This window comes from Sceloporus occidentalis, unplaced genomic scaffold, assembly GCF_023333645.1.
Source record: "Sceloporus occidentalis isolate IW3139 unplaced genomic scaffold, rSceOcc1.0.p SCAF_18, whole genome shotgun sequence".
Taxonomy (NCBI): Eukaryota; Metazoa; Chordata; class Lepidosauria; order Squamata; family Phrynosomatidae; genus Sceloporus; species Sceloporus occidentalis.
Window position 1 is genome coordinate 7,963,296 of NW_028316998.1, and position 26,322 is coordinate 7,989,617.

General features: G+C 41.9%; 3 protein-coding genes across 3 annotated transcripts; 1 reads left to right on the top strand and 2 right to left on the bottom strand.

Annotated features, from left to right (window-relative positions):
- The first annotated feature begins 4,294 nt into the window (after positions 1–4,294).
- Positions 4,295–9,128, top strand: LOC149302572 (mediator of RNA polymerase II transcription subunit 10). The gene is made up of 4 exons (XM_089482349.1): positions 4,295–4,416; positions 4,965–5,048; positions 5,392–5,494; positions 9,030–9,128. Exons 1-4 carry the CDS (start codon positions 4,295–4,297, stop codon positions 9,126–9,128), a joined length of 408 nt encoding a protein of 135 aa, XP_089338475.1.
- Positions 9,129–13,776: 4,648 nt separating this feature from the next.
- Positions 13,777–16,827, bottom strand: LOC149302573 (uncharacterized). Its single transcript, XM_089482239.1, has 2 exons — positions 15,100–16,827; positions 13,777–14,268 (listed from the first exon to the last, which is right to left on the bottom strand). The coding sequence occupies exons 1-2, from the start codon at positions 16,825–16,827 to the stop codon at positions 13,777–13,779; spliced, it is 2,220 nt and encodes a 739-aa protein (XP_089338365.1).
- Positions 16,828–18,347: 1,520 nt separating this feature from the next.
- Positions 18,348–21,398, bottom strand: LOC149302574 (uncharacterized). Its single transcript, XM_089482240.1, has 2 exons — positions 19,671–21,398; positions 18,348–18,839 (listed from the first exon to the last, which is right to left on the bottom strand). The coding sequence occupies exons 1-2, from the start codon at positions 21,396–21,398 to the stop codon at positions 18,348–18,350; spliced, it is 2,220 nt and encodes a 739-aa protein (XP_089338366.1).
- Between the last annotated feature and the right edge of the window lie 4,924 nt (positions 21,399–26,322).

Consider the following 26,322-nt stretch of genomic DNA (forward strand, 5'->3'; position numbering starts at 1 on the left):
CGGATCTTTGGGGCCCATTTGAAGTTGTCTTACCCTCCTCAGCCTCGATACTCGGGCTTATGGGATGTTAATATTGTCCTTCAATTTTTGGTTGCATGGCCTGATAATGCCCTTTGGTCATGCTGTTTTGCCTTATAACATGTAAGCGTGTATTGGATATCTCATCTAGGTCCTTTAGTCCGGAAGGCGTGCAGTTTGACATTTTCAGACGTACTAAAACGTCTATTACTTCGGTGTTTTACCCTTTTTTTCTACACCAGCTTCAATTATGTCCGGTGGCATGTCTCAAAGCATATGAGGCACGGACAGCTCCTTTCAGGGATGTCTCACGTCTTGATCTGTTCTTGTCTTTTCGCAGCCCTCATTCACCAGTGACAACTGCAACTTTGTCTCGTTGGGTCAAGTGGTTGTTGGGGTCTGTGGGTATTGACACTTCTATTTTTGGTCCCCATTCTACTAGAGGGGCCATAGCGTCTCAAGTTACATCTCTGGGATGTAGGTTGGAGGATCTCCTTAAGGCAGCAGATTGGTCCAGGTAGTCTATGTTTAGAGAATTTTATTTCAAACCTTTGACACATTTTTCTTCTACTGTCATTGATAGGGTTTAAACTAGCACGGGAGCCTCCGTGTCTTTATAAATTGCCAGATTTTACTTAATTATGACGGAAAGTCATGATTTATAAAGACACGGAGGCGAGCATTATTCCCGCCCTATATGTTTTCTTCGACTTTTTGTTTGTATTCCCACCCGTTTATATTTATGTGTAATATATATATTTATTATTGATGATAGCTATTTGTCTGCTCTGGTTTATTTCTCAACGTTTCTTTTTTCGGCTTAAGAACTCCCTTATGACGTATGGTCGATTAGGGTATTGTAAGGGTCCCGGGGTACATCACCTACCGGGTGATGCAGGTCCCGCGTCGCGTCCGGCGCCTCCTCCTCAATTAGTACTAGCATTCCCTATAAGTATTGAATATGCTCTAAATGTTTTTCTTGTTTGTACCGGACCTTCGTGTAAAATGTTGCAATCAATGATGATACAATTGAAGATGATTAACACCACACACGGACACAATGTGATTCGAGATGATTAACACAATATGCACGGAACGAAGTATTTAAGGAGGGTGAAGAGAGACAGTCGGCACACCACTGAAGAAGCCTGATTGGGCGAAACACGTTTGCGTGCCGTCGTCATTACGTTGTACCCGGAAGCTGCCCGGTTGGAGGAAATCAGAGAGACTCAGATACTCGATAGAAAAATCTTAAATGTGAGCATACCGCACTTTATTTTTAAACATTAAACATTTATATACCTTACCTTCTGCCTCTTCATCTCGTACCCTCCGTTACGTGACGTTACCATGTGGATGGACAAACCGTTTGGGAAAGAGATCTGGAGGGAATCCTTTATAACAACTCGACAGGTGGAAACGGAGTTGAAATCCCCTATCGTATATTTGAAAAAGTCAGAGCAAACTATATTGCTCAAGTCCATGTGAGTGTGATACCTTTTAAGGACAGCACTTGTTATACATTTATTGAATTTACGGAAGCACTATGATTTTTTATTTTTTGTCTTTCTTTTTCACATGTTGATATGTCGGATGGAGATCCAATTTCACAACTAAGAGGAAATATATGTATTATCCATCTTTTTTATGATACACTGTTTTATGACACACTTCATATTGTTGGTGATATAATTGATAGTCACTTTAGAAATTTGAAGTCTTGATTTTTGAGCAACACTATATTATTTTAATTTTAGTTGTCAGGAGAGCCACGAGTAGCAGCCTGGAAGAGCTGCTGAACAGCCGCCCGACCTCTCTGTTATATTATTGTAGTATTTGTTATGTTTGTTTATATATTTATTTGTTGTGGCTTTTATTAGAGTAAAGTTGCTCTCTTTTTTAAGAGGGTGAACTTGGGGCAATTATTATTTATGGTGTCATGCTGGCTTAAAGGGCGGTTGGCCTGGGTCATTTGATTTGGTATTCTGTGGCTTGGGTCAAGAGTTTGTTAATGTTTATTGTTCGGAAAATATTATTAATGGTCATTGTTTAATTTGGTGTAAACTAAATAAAAAAAACATGGCCTTTTCCATCCAAATTTGTTTCAGGTGTTTTATTTATATTTGCTATTGAGGTTTTAAATAGATACACCACTTCGATTTTTTTAGTGTTTATCATAGAGGTTCTAAACCTGGGATATCCATACCCCTTGGGGGTATGGGACTAGATCCCTAAATAATTCATAAGAAGCTGAAGATAAATTCCTATGACCTTGAATGTTTGTGATCCTAGAAAGGCATCCAGCCTTTTTGTTGGTACTGAATCTACCTACTGATAGACCGATCCTCCTGCATCCTGTCAAGGTGACTTAACAAAAAAATCAGCTGCCACCATGCAGGGGCTGATCACCAGCACATTTTCTGGGAGCCTCTTCTTTTAAATGTAAACATATGTATGTCTACATCAGAACATGGGTTGATCCTATATTTGGTATCCCCCCACACACACACACACAAACAGTGACACAGAATAACTCTCATCACCAATCAATGGGCTCTGCAGTGTCTCACACTCCAACAATGGAACAAATAAGGGGTCCTCAATATGTAGGACATTAAAAATGGCATGACTGTTCCTTTAACATTAAGACCATTTTGCTAAACTTGCTGGGAAAGTATGCTGGGTCCAGCCCTGAATAATGCATAGGTATATAAGTAAAACATAGACAAATCTTATTTTCACCTCAACTTACTGTTTAATGAATAAAACCCTACCCATTGGTTAAACATGTGTTTAAGTCCCAGCTCATGAAGAATTTTAAAATGACATTTCCATTGTTTATCTATATATTATTAAATGAAATGAGGAAGCTAATTTGCAAACATTACAAGACCTCTAACTTTAATTAAAGTTGATTAAATATTTTAGTCTTCCTACTGCCTCTTTGTCGCTTCTGTTTATTATGGAGCGACATTCATCAGTGATTTACAATTGATTCATATAAACATAAATAATCTGCTTTGTCAAAGGCAAGGAACCAGTTTAACAAACCTAAAAGGTTGCATTAATACCCATCTAACAAAATTATGACAGCTCAAAGTGATAGTTGGTTAGGTGTCTAGGTTACTCCCCAGATATTTAAGTGGGCAAGTAGCTTAACTGCTTTGATGGCTGATGGTCTAGAATTTTTAATGTATCCTGATTTTATAAGAGATGGGATTTTGCCTGAATCCAACCCCACCATTGGGTTATGCTGTACCACCATCTGTGTCTGTCTTGATATATAATGATAAGAGATACACTGTACCACCCTCAGTGTCTGGATTACTATGTAATGATAGGAGTTATACTATTGTGGTTGTGGTGATGAGAATTGTGGTAGTGTCAGGCTTAGTATATATATTGATGGGAAATATGCTGTACCATCTTCAGTGTCAAAATGCGAATAAATATGTCGCCTTCAGTATACCAAGACATTTTTGTGTAGATTTTTTTTTTTGGTTCACTTTCTGACCTATGGAGATTAATAAAATGAAGACATTTAAAAGAGCATTATATTTACACAAATCAGTAATCACTCTCTGCTCTTGATATGCACAAGGCTTGGTGGTTGTTGAACACTGTGATACACCATATATTTTGAGCCCCTAGAAAAATGGGGTTTCAGAGGAGGAAAAAGTCCCTCCCATTTGAGGTCCCAAAAAGGAACTGTCCCTCCTATTAACAGACACTCGGATTGGCAGCTATGTGAAATTTGTGAATTAGCTTAAAAACAATGAACAATATAGACAAATCATACTTAAAGTATGTCTACATTTGTATATTGTGTCTATGTACCGTAAAGAGCATCTTGGAACCTCATGTGACCTCCCCGGAATCATTGTAATTATGTATTTTATGTAGTGACGCAGTCATCTGGCAACGCCCCCCAATGATTTTGATTGTAATAATATGGTGCATAGTACTACAGGCAAAGCGAGCAGAGGATTTACTGCAGTGCTGCTCCCTCCCACACATGCGTTCTACAGTCACCCGTCCTCCCCCCTCACTAGAATTATCCGAGGACGAGAGGGGGAGGAGGAATACAGGGCAGGAAGAGGGAGGGGGGAAGAGAGCCAACCCGGAAGTGAAACGTGTATACGTCTGTGAGTGATTGCGACGGAGATACCGGTTACTGGGTGACGGTCTAGGAAGCGAGTATGAGGAATAGAGACGCAGAGTAACAGAAAGCTAGAAAAAAGGCAGCTTTATCGTGTAGTAAATCGATCGTTTAGAGATGGCGGAAAAGTTTGAAAACCTGGAAGAACACCTGGAGAAGTTTGTAGAGAACATCCGTCAGCTGGGGATCATAGTCAGTGACTTTCAGCCCAGCAGCCAGGCTGGACTTAACCAGAAGCTGTGAGTCGGGGGGGGAATCATTGCTCTCACCCCAAAGCTGTGTCTAAGCTACAGACTACTCTCTTTGTAATGATTTTGACATAGACCAAGGCTTTGTATGCATGTCAGCCTGCTGTATCATTTGTCTCGATGCCCGTGTAATAGTGTAGAGATTTTACCTGTTTTTGCCGTATATGTTAACGGGACATTGATCTATTATTGCAGGGCAATGAGAGCCATCAATAAATATGGCACACATAGAAGATTTATTGCCAGAGCATGTATTGGTTTGGTTTGTTATGCCAGAGATGCCGCTCATGCCACTTAGCAACTAAGTGGGTCTAAAAGATGAATCTAGATACTTATTATTATTATTATAGCGCTCATCAAAAAGATCTAAACCGTAATACTTTGTGTTAAACCAGGTAGGGCTTTAACAATTAGTACTGAGACAATCCATTTGATGATGTATCTGTTGTAACTTATCGCATGTATATCTATTATACAATTACATCAATTCCTAGAGAAATTATGTCATTTAAACGTAGGTTCTTCTATCATTTTTGCAGGAATTTCATGGTCGCAGGTTTACAGGATATTGACAAGTGTCGGCAACAGCTCCATGACATCACTGTACCCTTAGAAGTCTTTGAGTAAGTAGCATTTGTTTTTAAGGAGGAAAAAAAACACTTTCTACATCATGAAACAGTAAAGCTGTACTTTTTGTATGTTGATTTTCAGCCAGTGTAACACCTTGTGCCTGTAGATCCTAACCTTTATATACTTGTGAATACATTTTCAAGCCATGCTACCTACCTCTATTGTAAATTTGAATACTATGGTGTTTTTACTGCTCGGATGCCATATGTAGAAAGCTACTATTACAGGCTTTATAATTAGTCCAATTAGTCTGTTCATGGAAAAGTTCAATAAGTTACATTAAATAAAGTTACGTAAATCCAAAAGTATTTATATATTGGATATACTATATTTTAGTTACATTGATCAAGGCCGTAACCCCCAACTTTACACAAAGGAGTGTCTCGAAAGGGCTCTGGCAAAAAACGAACAAGTAAAAGGGAAGATTGACACAATGAAGGTAAGTCATTTTGCTGATTATCTACGTGTGTAACTTTTTTTTTTTTTTTTCTTGGTAAACTTTGTGGAGAGCACTTTTTGAATAGCTTGCTAGACGTTCTCAGATATCTACCAAAATCATTTAGAAGAAGGCCCTGAAAACACTACAAATATTGGCATTAATTCAACTAGGGCTGAAACAACTAATCGATAAAATCGATAATTGATAATTAAAATCGTTGACAACGATTTTCATTATCGATTAGTTGAATTGATTTTTATCGATTATATCTTCTTATATAATCTGACCTCAAACAGAGATCGGATTATAACACTACAATCCAGATCCCCCGCAACGTTGCAGGGGACCTGAATTCCCCTCACTGTCGGCCGGTGGGTGTCCGTGGGATACGCACAGACAACTTCCGTCTCTCCCCTCCACTTCCATACACCCCTCTGACTCCTCCCCCTCCCATACTCCACTCTGCCTTTCTCCCGACTCCCTGGTATTTTGTGAACCTCCGTTGCTGACAGGCACTTTCACTGCAGCTTCATAGAAGCTTTAGCGGAAGTGAAGGTGAGTAACGGAGGCTGTCTGTGCACATCGTGCAGACTACCACCGGCTGACAGAAAATCGAGGTCTGCTGCAGAGGATCACCCTCTCTGTCAGGTGGTGGGGTCTGCATCGCACAGACACCCTCCGTTACTGCCCTTCACTTATGCTGAGGCTTCTATGAAGCTGCAGTGAAAGTGCCTGTCTGCAACGGAGGTTCACAAAACACCAGGGAGTCGGGAGAAAGGCAGAGTGGAGTGTGGTAGGGGGGGAGGAGGAGGCAGAGTGGTATATGCGTGAGTTATAGTGGTGTATGGGGGGTATAATGAATTTTAGGGTAGCAGAGTGGTGTATGGGGGTGTAATGAATTTCAGGGAGGCAGAATGGCATATTTGGGGGAGTTAGAGTGGTGTATAGGGGAGGTAGTGGTGTATGGGGGTATAATGAATTTCAGGGTGGTGCAGGGCATTTATGGGGGGGCGGAGTGGCATATCAGGGTGCACAGTGGCATATAGGGAGGTATAAGGCATAAATGGGGCGAGTGGCATATCAGGGGGGCATTAGACATATCTGGGGGTAAAAGGTATATCAGGGGGCTCAGTTGCATATCACTGGCATATAAGGAGTATAAGGCATATCGGGGGCACAGTGGCATATCAGGGGGCACAGTGGAAACTGGCATATATGGGGAAGAGTGGCAAGCTGGGGTCAGATGTGCATAACTGGGGGCAGTTTGGTAAATAAAAGAAAAAAGGCTTTTTTCTCATAGTTTTTATTAAATATGAAAAAGAGTTAACATATGAATTAATATTTACTAATAACTTTGTATTAAAACCTAGTTTGAGAAACACTGTTTGGGTTCTTGTAGCATTTATTATGTCAGTAAAATAAGAAGGTGAAGAGAGGCCATTACAATAAAGAGATGAAAGTGTAAATTGTATGTTTTTTATTACATTATTTTAAATTTAAAAAAAAAATAGCTTTTTTATCTGATTAATCGAAAAAATAATCGGCCAACTAATCCATTATTAAAATAATCGTTAGTTGCAGCCCTAAATTCAACATAAATAGATGAATTGAATTCCGTAACCCACAATGCAAGCACTTGTGCCTAGTGCTCAAAAATGCAGATTGGAAAACCTATCTTGGTTTCCTATTTTGTACTTTATTTAGGGACGGGTGATATGCTAGCTTAGAATGTCATTGGTGAAAGATCTTTGTGTAATTTACTTTGTGAACTTTGTAATGTGCTTATTTAAAAACAGTGAAAAAAAGTGTGGGGGGTGTTGTATGGGTGTCCATAAGACTTTTCTGGAGGCAGAGTGTGTCCCATGATATGCCTTTTAACCCCCTGTATGCCACTGCCTCCAGAAATGCCCTTTAACCGCCTATATGCCACTCTGCCTCCAGAAATGCCTTATACCCTCTTATATGCCACTCTGTCCCATGATATGCCTTTAACCCCCTATATGCTAGAGTGGCATATCAGGGAGGCAGAGTGGCATATAGGGGATTCAAGGCATATAGACTGTAAGCTAGTTGGTCAATTTGTTATGTTACATACTACTTGTTATGTCCTGTCTACCCATTGTACAGCGCTACGGAACTTGATGGCACTATATAAAACAATAGATAATAATAATATCAGGGAGGCAGAGGGTCATATAGGGGGTTAAAGGCATATCATGGGGCAGAGTAGCATATAGGAGGGTATAAGGCATATCAGGGAGGCAGAGTGGCATATATAGGGGGGGTATAAGGCATATCAGGGTGGCAGTGGCAAGCCTGGAGGCAGATGTGCATAACTGGGGACAGGTTGGCAAATAAAAGGAAATAAAAACCAAAAAAATATTTTTCACAATCATAGCTTTTATTAAGTCTGAAAAAATAGTTTACATTGATATTTACTAGTAAAACTTTTTTCCTATAGGGTCGTCTTATATTCAGGCTTTTTCTTTTTTTCCCTAAACTAATATTCAGATTTTGGGGGGTCATCTTGTAATTACGGTAATTCAAATGTAAACTATTTTTTGTTTTTCTTTCCTTTTATTGGCCTCTCTGCCCCCAGATACGCCTTTTAAGCCCCTATATGCCACTCTGCCTTCAGAAAGCTCCCCCATATACTACTCTTACCCTACCACGACTTACCAGTGCTTCCCTAGACTTCTCCCCTGTGCTTCAGATTCCTTGGTGTCTAGCGGGTAAGCCGGTGGGGGTCTGCGCGCTGTTGTCGGGTCTTCTATGAATGAGCAACGGAAGGTCATGTGATGCCGGCGCTTTGTTATAGAAGCCCCAGAGGAAGTGCCGGCAGCACCGGAGGTAGTCGGCGCGCATGTCACAGACGTCCACCGGCTGCCAGAGAGGAGGTTCTAGGTCCCCTGCAGCGCTGCTTAGTCAGACCTCTATTTGAAGTCTGATTAGAAGATGACCTAGATGACAGGTGCTACCGCTTAGACAGCTGTTTGATATATTTTAAGTGCCTTTTGAATGCTTGTATCTGGCAGTTAAATGCAATAGTAGCAATAGCTGAAGGTTCCTTAGGTACTTTCTTTGTTATCAAATGAAAAATGCGGCACAGGGAGGCCCCTTGAATTAGAAGGGTGGTACATGAGTTTCCCTAAATAAACCCATCCCCCATCCAGTCTCATACGATTTGTACATCTTGCTTTGATTTTGTTGGCTGTGCCTGTGCACATTGAGGCTACTTTATGTCTGCTTCTGGGTTTGGATTGTTTTCTAGGTTTTATGCAATTTAATGGCAATGCATTCTTCCAAAAATATCGCACTTGCCTGAAAAAGAAGCTGCAGCCCTCTTGCTGCAGATGACCTCCTCTTGTATTCTGTGACTGATTGGCTGCTTGAAAATCAATAGGAGTGCTTTCCACACATATGCATGGGGGGTGCTGGTTTGATAAAACACATTGGATTTATAAATAAAGGCTTCGAAATATTATCTTATCCTAATTCTATTTTATCATAACCCATTTTATTCTTGTTTGAACAGAAATTCAAAAGCCTATTAATTCAAGAACTAACTAAAGTATTCCCGGAAGATATGGCAAAGTACAAAGCAATACGAGGTGAAGATCATCCGCCTTCTTAACAGCGTGACTCAAGGATTTGAAAGGACATTAAGAGGACTACGTAGAACCGATTTTATTCATGTTTACTGGCATTGATTTTTTTGAGGACAGCCATGAAAAGGTTATGATGACAATGGTGATTCATCCTGCGCTATAGTGTTTGGAAATTTGAGTCTTTAAAGGATGTATTCCTGGATTGGAATACGTTTGAAGTGTGCTGACGTCATGCTTTCTCCAGCCCTATTGCGTCAGCAGTATATGTGCGCTGTAGCACACTGGTTTCTTCCATAGATAGAGCTATGGGACAATGAAAGATGAATCATTTTGAATAAAGGACTGTTATGAAATGTAAGAATGCACAGGTACATCTTGTAGTTAATGGGGGGGAAATGATTTACTTTGAAATAAAAGCTTAGATTTCTGGCAAATGAAATGTGTTCATTACAGGAATGCTTTTGCCTAATGATTGCAGGAATCCTTAAGTGTGGAAGGATATACAGCGAGCTGACACTGACTAGAATGGCTAACTAAGCTGTGGATGGATGTGTGGGGGGGGCTGGCTGATGAAAAGATGGTGTGGTCCTGTAAGCAGTTGTTCATTGTCTTGCAATCACAAATTATTTTTTTTTCCTTTTTCAAGCTTTGAAACTAAAATATTTTCCTATTGTCTTGTTATGTTTGTAGTTTTGAATTTGTTAACTTTATCAACATTAAGATAATTGTGGTGTTTTTGTTGAGCACTTTTACAAAAGAGGAATTAACTTACACAGCTTTCACCACCATTAAAATTCATTTATGAAAGTACTTTGGGCTTCGTTATTTGATGATCAATGAGTGCAGTAGTTTTGCAATTGATTTGTTTAAAAGTTACTGTCTTAAAGTGCCCCATTTATAGAAGAATGTATATTAATGTACTTATACTTATTAGTATAGTCATCTGAGGGTGTACTTTCTTTTTCACACGACTGTATATATTCTTGTATTGACTTAAACGTTGACATCTTTGCAAAAAGCATATGCAACTTATAAATATTGGTTAAAAATAATTGATTTTCTATAAAATATGTCTTGTTTATCAAGTGCTCCGGAATATGATAGCGCTATATAAAACAACAAGAATAATAATAAAAGTCTATTTTTGTTTAGGATTGTTATGCAACCAATTACCCTTTACCCTGGCTGACAGTCGGTGTTTTCCTAGTGAAAATATCCATGCATGCGTGGGTCAAGGAACTAAATGAGTATTTAATAAATATCACTAGGGCTGTAAGGATTATCATAATCAATTTTTTATTTATTTTCCCCTACGATTAATCAGATATAAAAATATGCAATTTTTCTGTTTATTTAAAATAATTTAATGAACAAACTGGGTGTTAAAAAAAAAAAAATAACAAACATAATAAAAAACTGTCATTGTACTCTGTGCCCACAACACTTTTATCTCTATCACAATGGCATTTCTCTAATTGTCTTCTTATTTTACTGACATAATAAAAGAAATTTTTAAAGGAACAAGAACCCAAACACAGTATTTCTCAAACTAGGTTTTAATACCTAAAAAAAGTTTAATTAGTAAATATTAATTCACAAGTAAACTTTGCATGCATTTCTTGTCTTTATTTCCTTGTATTTGCACTCCTGCCACCCCAGATATGCCACTCTGCCCCCCCCCCCGACACCTTGGTGTCTAGTGGGGGCAGCCGGTGAACATCTGCGTGATGCAGTGTTATAGTCAGACCTCTATTTGAGGTCGGATTATAAAAGGAGGGGTATTTTTCAGAGCATTTGCTCTGAAAATACCCTCATCTTATATTCGATAAATTTATCAGCCCTAAATATCACTACTATGCACAAATTCTTCCTTGGTGTATCTCTCAGCGACATGAATATGATCTTAGTTCTTTTCTTTTTGAAGATTGGTGGTTCCTAATTGGATCTCAGCTATGCCTGGACCACATGCTTATAATTTACTTTAATTTGCAGTCCTAGAATCACGTGCATTCATATGTTATTTTCAAAGGACATTTTTCTTTTTCAGATGTCCTCAGAAGACATAGTTCATAAAAAAGCAACATTGTACAGAACAGTGGGCCAAAGTTTCTCCGTAACAAAATGAGAGACTGATAATCATACAGAAAACTATTCAAGTTATTGCAGCTAAAGGTGCTTCTACAAGCTATTGAATCATAAGGGGTATTTACCGTATTTCCCAATGTATAAGACACACCTTTTTTAGAAAAATTTGGGGTCTAGAAACTGGGTGCGTCTTATACAGTGGTGCCTGAGCATGATAGGAGTGTTATTGCTAACAATTGCTAGCGGCTAACATCAATCACACTCATGTCATGCCCAGGCAGCCAGTACAATAACTTAATGTAATATTTTTTTCTTCAAATTTCGGGCCCCAAAATTAAGGTGCGTCTTTTACATGGGGAAATACGGTAGTTTTTCACACATGGCTTCTCCATATGTCATGTGTTGTTCAACTGAGGTTGTATTGATAATTGTGAAACCTGCTAAGGAACAGATGATTGATATTATGTCCTGATATGTAAAACCATAGAATCCAAAGTGTACTTTTTTCCACACAACTATATATATATATATCGTTATAACTATATATAATCGTTACTTGCAGCCCTAATATATATATATATATATATATATATTAGGGCTGCAAGTAACGATTATTTTCATAATCGATTAGTTGGCCGATTATTTTTTCCGATTAAGTCAATAAAAAAACAATATGCAATTTTTTTGTTTATTTAAAATAATTAAATTAGCAAACTTGGTGTTAAAAACAAACAGAATAAAAAACCTAAAATTTATATTAACCTGTCATTAACCCTTTTATCTGTGTCACAATGGCATTTCCCTAATTCCCTTCCTTTTTTACCGGCATAATAAAAAAAATGCTATATTTTACCCAAACACAGTATTTCTCAAACTAGGTTTTAATTCATATGTAAACTAATTTTTTCATATTTAATAAAAACTGATTGAGGAAAATGCATTTCTTGTTTTTATTTCCTTTTGTTTGCCAACCTCCTCCCCAGGTATGCACATCTGACCCCAGGCTTGCCACTCTGCCCCCCAGATATGCCTTATACACCCTATATGCCACTCTGCCTTCCTGATATGCCACTGTGCCCCCGATATGTCTAATAGCCCCTGATATGCCTTATACCCCCTATATGCCTTATACCCCCAGATATGTCTTATGCCCCCCTGATATGCCGTATACCCCCATATGCCACGCCGCCCCTGAGATATGCCTTATACCTTCCTATACGCCACTCTGCCCCCCAGATATGCCTTATACCATCCTATATGCCACTCTGCCCTGCAGATATGCCTTATGTCACGAACGCACTCTACTCCAAGCGTGCGCGTGACTTGGTTCTGGTGGTAAAAGGGTTAAAATTCACTGTCTGCACTAGACCGGAAATAGTGATAAAAATACAAATATCCACCCTTAATACCACCCGCAATTAACTATAATGATATAACAAATATCAAAATAACGCTGCCACCACCAAGACAATTTAGAAATGGGGTGCCTTGGTACCCCAAACGAATCAGACTAAAAAAACCCACACAGTATATTTTAACACAATAATTATGTGATTTAAAATTACCAGTAAAAAGGTCTCTTCAGGTAACGTGAGTCTTTACCAGACAAAGGCAGAACTTAATAAACGAATATTTATTATGAATAAAAAAATCACAGTGCATACAAAAAAGATGATAAACAGATTATTTACACCAACAGATAAAATAAAAAGGAGAAAATTACAGAAAACCTAACTACTCACTGAATGGTCAAGTAACAGTTTTTCTGTCCGTAGGGCTCCGGCAAGGAAAGATGGCGACTTACTCAAAATTAGATCTTGGCCCCTAGTAAGCACACTGACCAATCTTCTTTCACTAACTTTATACTCTTTCCCAGTTCATCTCGAGTTTCCAAGCCGGCCCAGAGGTGGTATAAGCAGAGGGAAGGTGTACCATAAGTGACCTCCCCCTTGAGTAGTGGAAACATATCCGTCAAAATAACTTATTTTCATTTTATCGTCCCTCCTGTGCTCGCCACAGCCATAATTCTGTAATTTATGAATTTCCTGTAAATTGTGAAGTCCATAGATATGTCACACTTGCTACATATGACTGACCATCATAGACTTCACAATTCCTTCCAAACCGTTTACGTTGCGCTGTCATGTTTGTACTCTTTTTGTAGGCTGCGCTTTCCCCGTTCTAGGTATGCACACAAGGAGGTATGATAATGAATATATGAGTTATTATTGATATGTGTTGGATATGACCTGGATATGAGATGGTTTTCCTGACTGCTAGTGGTCACTTAGCATATCAAAGAATCCAGTATTATGAGGGGGAAACAGGCATATGGTCGTCTACATTTGAACCTAGACAAAACGGCAGCTCCACTGCAGGACCTAACACCCTGTAGAAGGCCCCGGTTGGAGTCCGAGCTTCAAAGGACACATTTATCTCACAAGACCTTTTGGCACCACATGACTGTACAATCAAATTAACCCCTCTCATACTGAAATTGGCCATACCATCTCTACCAAGTAGCAAGTCCATGTATGCACTACACAAGTTGGTGTGACACCTCCCCCAAATAAGATGGTGGCCCAGAGATTAAGCCACAAGCTTATCTCTGCGCCTACCTACTCTTTCCCTGGGTAACAGTTTCCGGCTAAGATAAAGTATTTCTTTGGGAAAACCCACCCTACAGAAGGTACTTTTCAAAGCATCGGCTACGTTGTCTGCTCTGTTACAGGAAAAGGCCATGGTCTCAGGGTACCCAGGGGCATAGTCCATCCCCTTAGTAACAGATTGGTTCTCCATGCGGCTCGGTATAGCTACAAGCCCCAACAAATCTACTTGATGGGTAGCTAGGGTGTCTCGCCCTGGCTTCCCAAACCATGTAGGCCCTTCGTAAGGGATAACAGAATGGTCACCAGTTTCACCCTCTCCCTTGTGTCCTGACTTCGTAGTCCCACAGAATATGGGCACAGGTGCACAAAAGCCCTCTCTTTGTCCCCTATTCTGCTGCCAGGTTACCACAGCTATGGTTGAAACATCTGTCACTCCACCTGTTCCACTCCAAGGAGGCATACATACAGTACCCTGGGAACCAGTTAATCCTGACACAGAGGAACACTCACTCACCCTCTGCCCTTCTTCACAGGGTGGCCCCCTCACATTTTCACACAGCACCTCAAACATCCCTGGTTCTGGCACCGAGTCACTCTGCCCTCCCTCCCAGTGATGCGAAAACTTCAAGTTCTCAAACGGCACCTCAAACATTCTGGGATCTGGCACAGACGGACATTCACTCGTTCTCTGCCCTTCTTCACAGTCGGGCGGTCCTCTCACACTTTCACAAAACACCTCAGACATTCCTGGTTCTGGCACAGATTCAATCTGCCCTCCCTCCCAGTGATGTGAAACCTCCACATTCTCACACGGCACCTCAGACACCCCTGGTTCTGGCACAGATTCGCTCTGCCCTCCCTCCCAGTGATGCAAAACCTCCACATTCTCACATGGTACCTCAGACACCCCTGGTTCTGGCACAGATTCGCTCTGCCCTCCCTCCCAGTGATGCGAAACCTCCACATTCTCACACGGCACCTCAGACACCCCTGGTTCTGGCACAGATTCGCTCTGCCCTCCCTCCCAGTGATGCGAAACCTCCACATTCTCACATGGTACCTCAGACAACCCTGGTTCTGGCACAGATTCGCTCTGCCCTCCCTCCCAGTGATGCGAAACCTCTACATTCTCACACGGCACCTCAGACATCCCTGGTTCTGGCACAGATTCGCTCTGCCCTCCCTCCCAGTGATGCAAAACCTCCACATTCTCACACAGCACCTCAGACATCCCTGGTTCTGGCACAGATTCAATCTGCCCTCCCTCCCAGTGATGCGAAACCTTCACATTCTCCCACGGCACCTCAGACATTCTGGGTTCTAGTACAGGCAGACACGCACAACCTTTCTGCCCACTCTCCCCATGAGGCTGCCCTGGTACATTTTTATACACTGCCCTTTCTATGGTAGGGCCCCTAGAAGACCTGGATAAATCAAAAGTATCATCCTCCGGCATATATTTTGACAACAGCCTACCCAAATCAGTACCCAGTAACACATTAGTAGGAATGTTATCTGATACCCCCACATCTCTTACACCCTTCCCTGCTCCCCAATCCAAAAATACTCGTGCCATTGGCACTGCATGACGTACTCCTCCAATTCCCCGCACTGTTAAGGTCTTGCCAGGAATAAAGTCCTCAGAGCTCACTAGCTCTGGACGCACAAGAGTCACTTCTGCCCCCGTGTCTCTGAGCCCCACAGTTACCTTGTTTCCCACAGTGACAGGTTGCATATTCACATTGGGGGTGTTCTCAGCGCTGCAGACGAACAACACCGAAGATGGTGATTCTGAGGGGTGACCCACTCCTGTGGATGGCGTAGGATTTCTTTTCTCCGGGCAAGTAGCGCTAATGTGCCCCACTTTATTACAAATAAAACACCTGCGGCTATCCCCATACGTAGAAATGGCACTAGCTCCCCCTCTCCCTGAGGTAGAAACTGACGCAGAAGATGGTATAGTAGACTGGGTGATGGGAAGCCGTGGTGTAGTGGTCTTCCAGCTGGATGCTCCCGTAGAAAAACCTCTGCTCCGGTCCGATTGTGCTCGGTTGGCGGTGTGGAAATCAGCCAGCTCACCCGCTTCCAATGCTGTTTTGGGCTCCCGGTCCAGCAGCCATTTTTGTACATTGGCTGGGCACAGCTGCAAAAACTGTTCCTTGATGATCAGATCTTCCAAGCTTTCTAAGGTTTTAATCTCCAGCCCTCTAATCCACTGCCGGAATGCCGTCGTCAGGTGTCCCACAACTGCAGTGTAGCTCTCAGTGGAACGCTTTTGCAAAGTCCGGAATTTCTTTCGGTACACCTCAGGGGTAAGGTTGTACCGTCTCTGCAGTGCAGCCTTAATTGCCTCATAGTCCTGGTCAGATTCTGCTGGTAGCTCTGCAAATGCTTCCAGTGCAGGACCTCTGAGACCAGGGGTGAGGTACTTTGCCCACTGGTCCTTTGGTAATTGGCACTGCCTGCAAACCTTTTCAAAACTGCGCAGAAAAACATCCAGATCCCCATCTTTGTCCAAAGTGGGAAAATTCTCTGCACGTGGTTTGGGTGCAGAAGAGTCTCTTGAAACCACACTGATAGGTGAGGCACTTAACCTCTCCAACTCTGCCAGTTTTAGTTCATGCTCTCTTGCCGCCTGGCGCTCTGCAGCTTCCCTCTCTCTCTCGGCCTGGCGCTCTGCAGCTTCCCTCTCTCTCTCAGCCTGGCGCTCTGCAGCTTCCCTCTCTTGATATTTAAGGATAAGCTGCAGCCTGAGGTTTGCATCTGTTGAGTCCACGTATTTGAAAACAGTTTGTAGATAAGAGTCCAAGGGATCTCCAGATCTTGGCACGTCACCGACATCAGCTGCAGGTATCTCCCGTGTGACCATGCCTCCCTCAGAAGTGTTTGCAGCATCACTTTGCGCTGCTTGTTGCATATCATAGTCCACAAGCGCTTGAATAAGTTCATCCTTTGATTTTCCCCGGATGGGAATACATTGTTCACGGCAACGTTGCTCCAGAGCACTCTTGGATTGTGTTTGGTATTCCATTTATCACACCGGCCCAAATGATAGCAAAAGAAAACAAAGAGGGGGGGGGGACTGTTGAGGTGTAAATATACTAAGTATGCACTGAGTTCAGCCTTTGGAAATTGAGAAACAATTTCTTTTTAGTGTCTGGATTAGCAAATCCAGCAACACTGAAATCTGGTACCGAAAAAGATGGAAAAAATCTTTTTAACTTTCCCACCGCTGCCACCAATTTGTCACGAACGCACTCTACTCCAAGCGTGCGCGTGACTTGGTTCTGGTGGTAAAAGGGTTAAAATTCACTATCTGTCTGCACTAGACCGGAAATAGTGATAAAAATACAAATATCCACCCTTAATACCACCCGCAATTAACTATAATGATATAACAAATATCAAAATAACGCTGCCACCACCAAGACAATTTAGAAATGGGGTGCCTTGGTACCCCAAACGAATCAGACTAAAAAAACCCACACAGTATATTTTAACACAATAATTATGTGATTTAAAATTACCAATAAAACGGTCTCTTCAGGTAACGTGAGTCTTTACCAGACAAAGGCAGAACTTAATAAACGAATATTTATTATGAATAAAAAAATCACAGTGCATACAAAAAAGATGATAAACAGATTATTTACACCAACAGATAAAATAAAAAGGAGAAAATTACAGAAAACCTAACTACTCACTGAATGGTCAAGTAACAGTTTTTCTGTCCGTAGGGCTCCGGCAAGGAAAGATGGCGACTTACTCAAAATTAGATCTTGGCCCCTAGTAAGCACACTGACCAATCTTCTTTCACTAACTTTATACTCTTTCCCAGTTCATCTCGAGTTTCCAAGCCGGCCCAGAGGTGGTATAAGCAGAGGGAAGGTGTACCATAAGTGACCTCCCCCTTGAGTAGTGGAAACATATCCGTCAAAATAACTTATTTTCATTTTATCGTCCCTCCTGTGCTCGCCACAGCCATAATTCATGCATTTATGAATTTCCTGTAAATTGTGAAGTCCATAGATATGTCACACTTGCTACATATGACTGACCATCATAGACTTCACAATTCCTTCCAAACCGTTTACGTTGCGCTGTCATGTTTGTACTCTTTTTGTAGGCTGCGCTTTCCCCGTTCTAGGTATGCACACAAGGAGGTATGATAATGAATATATGAGTTATTATTGATATGTGTTGGATATGACCTGGATATGAGATGGTTTTCCTGACTGCTAGTGGTCACTTAGCATATCAAAGAATCCAGTATTATGAGGGGGAAACAGGCATATGGTCGTCTACATTTGAACCTAGACAAAACGGCAGCTCCACTGCAGGACCTAACACCCTGTAGAAGGCCCCGGTTGGAGTCCGAGCTTCAAAGGACACATTTATCTCACAAGACCTTTTGGCACCACATGACTGTACAATCAAATTAACCCCTCTCATACTGAAATTGGCCATACCATCTCTACCAAGTAGCAAGTCCATGTATGCACTACACAAGTTGGTGTGACACCTCCCCCAAATAAGATGGTGGCCCAGAGATTAAGCCACAAGCTTATCTCTGCGCCTACCTACTCTTTCCCTGGGTAACAGTTTCCGGCTAAGATAAAGTATTTCTTTGGGAAAACCCACCCTACAGAAGGTACTTTTCAAAGCATCGGCTACGTTGTCTGCTCTGTTACAGGAAAAGGCCATGGTCTCAGGGTACCCAGGGGCATAGTCCATCCCCTTAGTAACAGATTGGTTCTCCATGCGGCTCGGTATAGCTACAAGCCCCAACAAATCTACTTGATGGGTAGCTAGGGTGTCTCGCCCTGGCTTCCCAAACCATGTAGGCCCTTCGTAAGGGATAACAGAATGGTCACCAGTTTCACCCTCTCCCTTGTGTCCTGACTTCGTAGTCCCACAGAATATGGGCACAGGTGCACAAAAGCCCTCTCTTTGTCCCCTATTCTGCTGCCAGGTTACCACAGCTATGGTTGAAACATCTGTCACTCCACCTGTTCCACTCCAAGGAGGCATACATACAGTACCCTGGGAACCAGTTAATCCTGACACAGAGGAACACTCACTCACCCTCTGCCCTTCTTCACAGGGTGGCCCCCTCACATTTTCACACAGCACCTCAAACATCCCTGGTTCTGGCACCGAGTCACTCTGCCCTCCCTCCCAGTGATGCGAAAACTTCAAGTTCTCAAACGGCACCTCAAACATTCTGGGATCTGGCACAGACGGACATTCACTCGTTCTCTGCCCTTCTTCACAGTCGGGCGGTCCTCTCACACTTTCACAAAACACCTCAGACATTCCTGGTTCTGGCACAGATTCAATCTGCCCTCCCTCCCAGTGATGTGAAACCTCCACATTCTCACACGGCACCTCAGACACCCCTGGTTCTGGCACAGATTCGCTCTGCCCTCCCTCCCAGTGATGCAAAACCTCCACATTCTCACATGGTACCTCAGACACCCCTGGTTCTGGCACAGATTCGCTCTGCCCTCCCTCCCAGTGATGCGAAACCTCCACATTCTCACACGGCACCTCAGACACCCCTGGTTCTGGCACAGATTCGCTCTGCCCTCCCTCCCAGTGATGCGAAACCTCCACATTCTCACATGGTACCTCAGACAACCCTGGTTCTGGCACAGATTCGCTCTGCCCTCCCTCCCAGTGATGCGAAACCTCTACATTCTCACACGGCACCTCAGACATCCCTGGTTCTGGCACAGATTCGCTCTGCCCTCCCTCCCAGTGATGCAAAACCTCCACATTCTCACACAGCACCTCAGACATCCCTGGTTCTGGCACAGATTCAATCTGCCCTCCCTCCCAGTGATGCGAAACCTTCACATTCTCCCACGGCACCTCAGACATTCTGGGTTCTAGTACAGGCAGACACGCACAACCTTTCTGCCCACTCTCCCCATGAGGCTGCCCTGGTACATTTTTATACACTGCCCTTTCTATGGTAGGGCCCCTAGAAGACCTGGATAAATCAAAAGTATCATCCTCCGGCATATATTTTGACAACAGCCTACCCAAATCAGTACCCAGTAACACATTAGTAGGAATGTTATCTGATACCCCCACATCTCTTACACCCTTCCCTGCTCCCCAATCCAAAAATACTCGTGCCATTGGCACTGCATGACGTACTCCTCCAATTCCCCGCACTGTTAAGGTCTTGCCAGGAATAAAGTCCTCAGAGCTCACTAGCTCTGGACGCACAAGAGTCACTTCTGCCCCCGTGTCTCTGAGCCCCACAGTTACCTTGTTTCCCACAGTGACAGGTTGCATATTCACATTGGGGGTGTTCTCAGCGCTGCAGACGAACAACACCGAAGATGGTGATTCTGAGGGGTGACCCACTCCTGTGGATGGCGTAGGATTTCTTTTCTCCGGGCAAGTAGCGCTAATGTGCCCCACTTTATTACAAATAAAACACCTGCGGCTATCCCCATACGTAGAAATGGCACTAGCTCCCCCTCTCCCTGAGGTAGAAACTGACGCAGAAGATGGTATAGTAGACTGGGTGATGGGAAGCCGTGGTGTAGTGGTCTTCCAGCTGGATGCTCCCGTAGAAAAACCTCTGCTCCGGTCCGATTGTGCTCGGTTGGCGGTGTGGAAATCAGCCAGCTCACCCGCTTCCAATGCTGTTTTGGGCTCCCGGTCCAGCAGCCATTTTTGTACATTGGCTGGGCACAGCTGCAAAAACTGTTCCTTGATGATCAGATCTTCCAAGCTTTCTAAGGTTTTAATCTCCAGCCCTCTAATCCACTGCCGGAATGCCGTCGTCAGGTGTCCCACAACTGCAGTGTAGCTCTCAGTGGAACGCTTTTGCAAAGTCCGGAATTTCTTTCGGTACACCTCAGGGGTAAGGTTGTACCGTCTCTGCAGTGCAGCCTTAATTGCCTCATAGTCCTGGTCAGATTCTGCTGGTAGCTCTGCAAATGCTTCCAGTGCAGGACCTCTGAGACCAGGGGTGAGGTACTTTGCCCACTGGTCCTTTGGTAATTGGCACTGCCTGCAAACCTTTTCAAAACTGCGCAGAAAAACATCCAGATCCCCATCTTTGTCCAAAGTGGGAAAATTCTCTGCACGTGGTTTGGGTGCAGAAGAGTCTCTTGAAACCACACTGATAGGTGAGGCACTTAACCTCTCCAACTCTGCCAGTTTTAGTTCATGCTCTCTTGCCGCCTGGCGCTCTGCAGCTTCCCTCTCTCTCTCGGCCTGGCGCTCTGCAGCTTCCCTCTCTCTCTCAGCCTGGCGCTCTGCAGCTTCCCTCTCTTGATATTTAAGGATAAGCTGCAGCCTGAGGTTTGCATCTGTTGAGTCCACGTATTTGAAAACAGTTTGTAGATAAGAGTCCAAGGGATCTCCAGATCTTGGCACGTCACCGACATCAGCTGCAGGTATCTCCCGTGTGACCATGCCTCCCTCAGAAGTGTTTGCAGCATCACTTTGCGCTGCTTGTTGCATATCATAGTCCACAAGCGCTTGAATAAGTTCATCCTTTGATTTTCCCCGGATGGGAATACATTGTTCACGGCAACGTTGCTCCAGAGCACTCTTGGATTGTGTTTGGTATTCCATTTATCACACCGGCCCAAATGATAGCAAAAGAAAACAAAGAGGGGGGGGGGACTGTTGAGGTGTAAATATACTAAGTATGCACTGAGTTCAGCCTTTGGAAATTGAGAAACAATTTCTTTTTAGTGTCTGGATTAGCAAATCCAGCAACACTGAAATCTGGTACCGAAAAAGATGGAAAAAATCTTTTTAACTTTCCCACCGCTGCCACCAATTTGTCACGAACGCACTCTACTCCAAGCGTGCGCGTGACTTGGTTCTGGTGGTAAAAGGGTTAAAATTCACTATCTGTCTGCACTAGACCGGAAATAGTGATAAAAATACAAATATCCACCCTTAATACCACCCGCAATTAACTATAATGATATAACAAATATCAAAATAACGCTGCCACCACCAAGACAATTTAGAAATGGGGTGCCTTGGTACCCCAAACGAATCAGACTAAAAAAACCCACACAGTATATTTTAACACAATAATTATGTGATTTAAAATTACCAATAAAACGGTCTCTTCAGGTAACGTGAGTCTTTACCAGACAAAGGCAGAACTTAATAAACGAATATTTATTATGAATAAAAAAATCACAGTGCATACAAAAAAGATGATAAACAGATTATTTACACCAACAGATAAAATAAAAAGGAGAAAATTACAGAAAACCTAACTACTCACTGAATGGTCAAGTAACAGTTTTTCTGTCCGTAGGGCTCCGGCAAGGAAAGATGGCGACTTACTCAAAATTAGATCTTGGCCCCTAGTAAGCACACTGACCAATCTTCTTTCACTAACTTTATACTCTTTCCCAGTTCATCTCGAGTTTCCAAGCCGGCCCAGAGGTGGTATAAGCAGAGGGAAGGTGTACCATAAGTGACCTCCCCCTTGAGTAGTGGAAACATATCCGTCAAAATAACTTATTTTCATTTTATCGTCCCTCCTGTGCTCGCCACAGCCATAATTCATGCATTTATGAATTTCCTGTAAATTGTGAAGTCCATAGATATGTCACACTTGCTACATATGACTGACCATCATAGACTTCACAATTCCTTCCAAACCGTTTACGTTGCGCTGTCATGTTTGTACTCTTTTTGTAGGCTGCGCTTTCCCCGTTCTAGGTATGCACACAAGGAGGTATGATAATGAATATATGAGTTATTATTGATATGTGTTGGATATGACCTGGATATGAGATGGTTTTCCTGACTGCTAGTGGTCACTTAGCATATCAAAGAATCCAGTATTATGAGGGGGAAACAGGCATATGGTCGTCTACATTTGAACCTAGACAAAACGGCAGCTCCACTGCAGGACCTAACACCCTGTAGAAGGCCCCGGTTGGAGTCCGAGCTTCAAAGGACACATTTATCTCACAAGACCTTTTGGCACCACATGACTGTACAATCAAATTAACCCCTCTCATACTGAAATTGGCCATACCATCTCTACCAAGTAGCAAGTCCATGTATGCACTACACAAGTTGGTGTGACACCTTATACCTTGAATAAAAAAAACCCCGAAAAACCTAAATTCCACGTGTAAATAAAATAAAAGGAACTAATACTCCCCAATTGCAAGCAGCTTCCAACAAGACTCTTCCTAAAAGTGTTTACAAACACAAACGATAGACCATGGAGCGCATATATATGAGGAAAAACAACAATAATAGTGCAATATGTTAACACCAAAAAATATATTTAATAGGGTGTCAGATCCACTAACAAAAGCGGGCTGGGTAAAACAGGCTCGTCAAAGGATTCACGTTCATGAGTAAGTGGCGAAACACGTTGAGAGTACTACAGACCGCTATACCAGCTGATTTGGGACAGTTTTGTTTACGTGCGCTTTTGCACACTATTTTTCCTATAGTTGTGCCACTTCCAACTGTAAGTGTATCCAGACTTTCTGGTCCATGTCTGTGAAAATACTGCACCATTCCTGGTTCTCTTGTTTTTATAGATTTTAGAAGCTATTAAATTCTACTGAATCCAAATTTCAGTTGAGGGGGGGCCAACTCGTATGTATACCCATCCCCCGCACACAAAATAGGATTGTGAAAACCGCCTCCTGCGTGATAGATCCAACGAAAAAAAACAGTTGATCTAACTGGATCTAACGAATATCTACCAAAATCCATAAAAAAATTCCAAATTTCAGTTGAGGGGGGGGGGTCTGATCAAACCAGATCTAACGCGGAGCTATCATAATCAGTAACATTTTGTTGAAATTTTTGTTGGGGGGGGGCTGGCTACGGGTTAGCCCCCCTGAAAAAGATTGTTAATATTGCCTATTTTAGAGTAGATCTAATGAATAAAACAGTTGATCAAACCTGATCTAACAAAGATCTAACAAATGCAATGATCTTTTGTAAAAATTCTTAATATGGGGGGCTAACCCAGGGGAGGTGTTTTTTCCATTAGTTTTTGCAGATGAGAAAAAATCACCATATTTTATCATTTTTTATAGTAAATTAGATAATATGATCAAAATAATGGCCCTGTTTGTCCTGAAAAAAACAATATATAATATGTGGGGGAGCACAAAATGAGAAAAAAGAAAATCACAGCTAAACAGCAACACTGAAAAATGTTAAAAGAGCCATTGTCCCAAAATGTACGAGTAAGAAACTCTTGTCATTAAGGGGTTAAAAATATGCTCCCTACTCTTTACAGCTTCTTCACTGTTCGATCCTGGTAGGCTTTAAAAATATTGCCGTCTATTTGACACAAGAGTAGGCGGGGTTAAGTGGGGTCACATAATGTTACTTGACCCCGCAATTGTAGTGCAGCTAAGTTGAAGAATAGGCTAAGGCTGGGTAAGTGACTGGCATAAGTTTCTGAATGTGTGTTTGTGGGTATGTTATTGTGCGTCTGAGTATGTTAGTGTGGGCAAGTGTCTGGTGATGTTATTGTGCGGATGTGCTGACGGCTGCATACCTGTGTTATTTAATTTAAATTACTTATTTTTAACTTCTTTTGTAAAGAGCTTATTTTAATACATTATTTAATACATTATTTTAACTAATAATATGCTGGGATTTAATATTTTGGTCTGGCTTTCCATAACATTTTGGAGTGTTTCTGTGGGAAGTTGTGCCCATTCATCCAGTAGAGCATTTGTGAGCTCAGGCACAGATGTTGGGCAAGAAGGCCTGGCATACAGTCTCCATTCCAGTTCATCCAAAAAGTTTTCGATGGGGTTGAGGTCAAGGCTCTGTGGGGGCTAGTCAAGTTCTTCCACACCAAACACATCCAACCATGTCTTTATGGATAAATTTATCTCCACTGCACTGCATCTAGAGGATGAGCCATGTGCTCATTTGTGTCCTACAGCAACCAGCACGATAAGCGGCAAAGGCGGATGACCAAGGTATCCAAAATAGATCAAATAGTCCAGTCTAAGTTTGATCGGGAGCACAGTGGCTGGCATAATGTTAAGTGACCCTGCAGCAGTACCACAGCTGCTCGCTGTGCACAAGTAGCCATAAAGAAAAGCTCCAGTCAAGGTAAGTGTGTTATGTGTAAATGTATAGAAAAAGTCTGATGTATGGAAGGGTAGCTTGTAGAAATGTGCTAGTGTGAGTATGCATGTGTACTTGAGCTATTTGTGGGTTCAGTCCCGCAGTTTGTTGGTTTGACAAGATCCAACCCTCAGCACCTGCAAAGGACAATACTGCTCTAGATCATGCTTACACATGTTAATTACCATACAGTAATATGTATTTATATTTTCTATTAAACCCATTCATTCTGACAACAATCCTGCATTAGTATTTGGCATAGTGTTTCCATTCGGATGTATAGTTTGTTTTTAACTCATGTGATTGCATTATTTTACATATCACAAAACAGAATAATCATCAGATTATCAGAACAAGGAATTAAGAATACAATTTTACATTAAAAAAACCACTTCATATATTTCTGGGGTAACTGTAGGCTGACTTTCAAGCATTACGGTTATCAAATTCCTGTTTTATATATCATGTTGCAAATGCTCTGAAATAATATTTTTTGGTAAGTATCAATTTATTATTATTTCCTAAGTAAAAAAGCAGCACACGTAAGTAAAGTGGGAGTTGGCTGGAACATTGTCATTTCAAACCACAGAATTAATTATCCATCATGAGGGGCTAAGTGGGTAAGACTTTCCATATTTAAGTACTGTACATGGCTAATCAAGCTGTTTGTTCAGTAAATGCCCATGGGGTGGGACACTCAATTCTCCCGCAGACTCCCAATCAAGTAAACCCTACAAAGTGGTATATAATATTGCATGTTGTGATATTATCTATTTCCTTACTAATGTTAAGATAATGAAGAGATATAGCCTGCACATCCTGGTAATAAGAAAGTCTCCCAAGTTGTCTTTTGATTAGATTTATCTCTTCATATCCTGCTGCAGCCATGTACCATCAAACATTACTATTTACAAGAGATAAACCAGTTCAGGCAAGCGCAAGCAACATATAATTATTGACTGAAGCTTTAGTAATCAGTGACTCCTCTGCAGAGATTGCCAAGACAGCAGAACTGTGATAAATGTATCAACACAAAAGGCTCCTTGTCCCAAAGCACCTGTCTTTATATTAACATTTATTACATCTGCACAGCACTGACTGTTGTAAACAACCAGTCACATACATTCCTGTTTGGCCTTTAGCCAATAATAATAATAAAAAAACAATAGATCATTAATTTCTATATTTTAAGTTTAAAACAAGTAAAAAGAATATAGAAAGAGTCCACTCAGGATGTATATTCTGCCTTAAATCATTCCAATATCTAGTGGTCACATGTGGAATTGCAAGTTAAACACAAAAGAAAGCTTCAGGAAATAACCCGTGCAACAGACATCTGGTACTCTGACTGAGCACCTCTGTTAATTTTCCTTTCCTCTGCTTACTTTCAAGGCATCTACTGTCG

Coding starts and splice junctions, on each gene's coding strand:
- LOC149302572 (XM_089482349.1), top strand. CDS start 4,295: ATGGCGGAAAAGTTTGAAAACCTGGAAGAACACCTGGAGAAGTTTGTA. Junction 5,049..5,391: donor GTACCCTTAGAAGTCTTTGA/GTAAGTAGCATT, acceptor ACTATATTTTAG/TTACATTGATCAAGGCCGTA. Junction 5,495..9,029: donor GGAAGATTGACACAATGAAG/GTAAGTCATTTT, acceptor TTGTTTGAACAG/AAATTCAAAAGCCTATTAAT.
- LOC149302573 (XM_089482239.1), bottom strand. CDS start 16,827: ATGGAATACCAAACACAATCCAAGAGTGCTCTGGAGCAACGTTGCCGT. Junction 14,269..15,099: donor TAGAACCCAGAATGTCTGAG/GTGCCGTGGGAG, acceptor ACTGGTTCCCAG/GGTACTGTATGTATGCCTCC.
- LOC149302574 (XM_089482240.1), bottom strand. CDS start 21,398: ATGGAATACCAAACACAATCCAAGAGTGCTCTGGAGCAACGTTGCCGT. Junction 18,840..19,670: donor TAGAACCCAGAATGTCTGAG/GTGCCGTGGGAG, acceptor ACTGGTTCCCAG/GGTACTGTATGTATGCCTCC.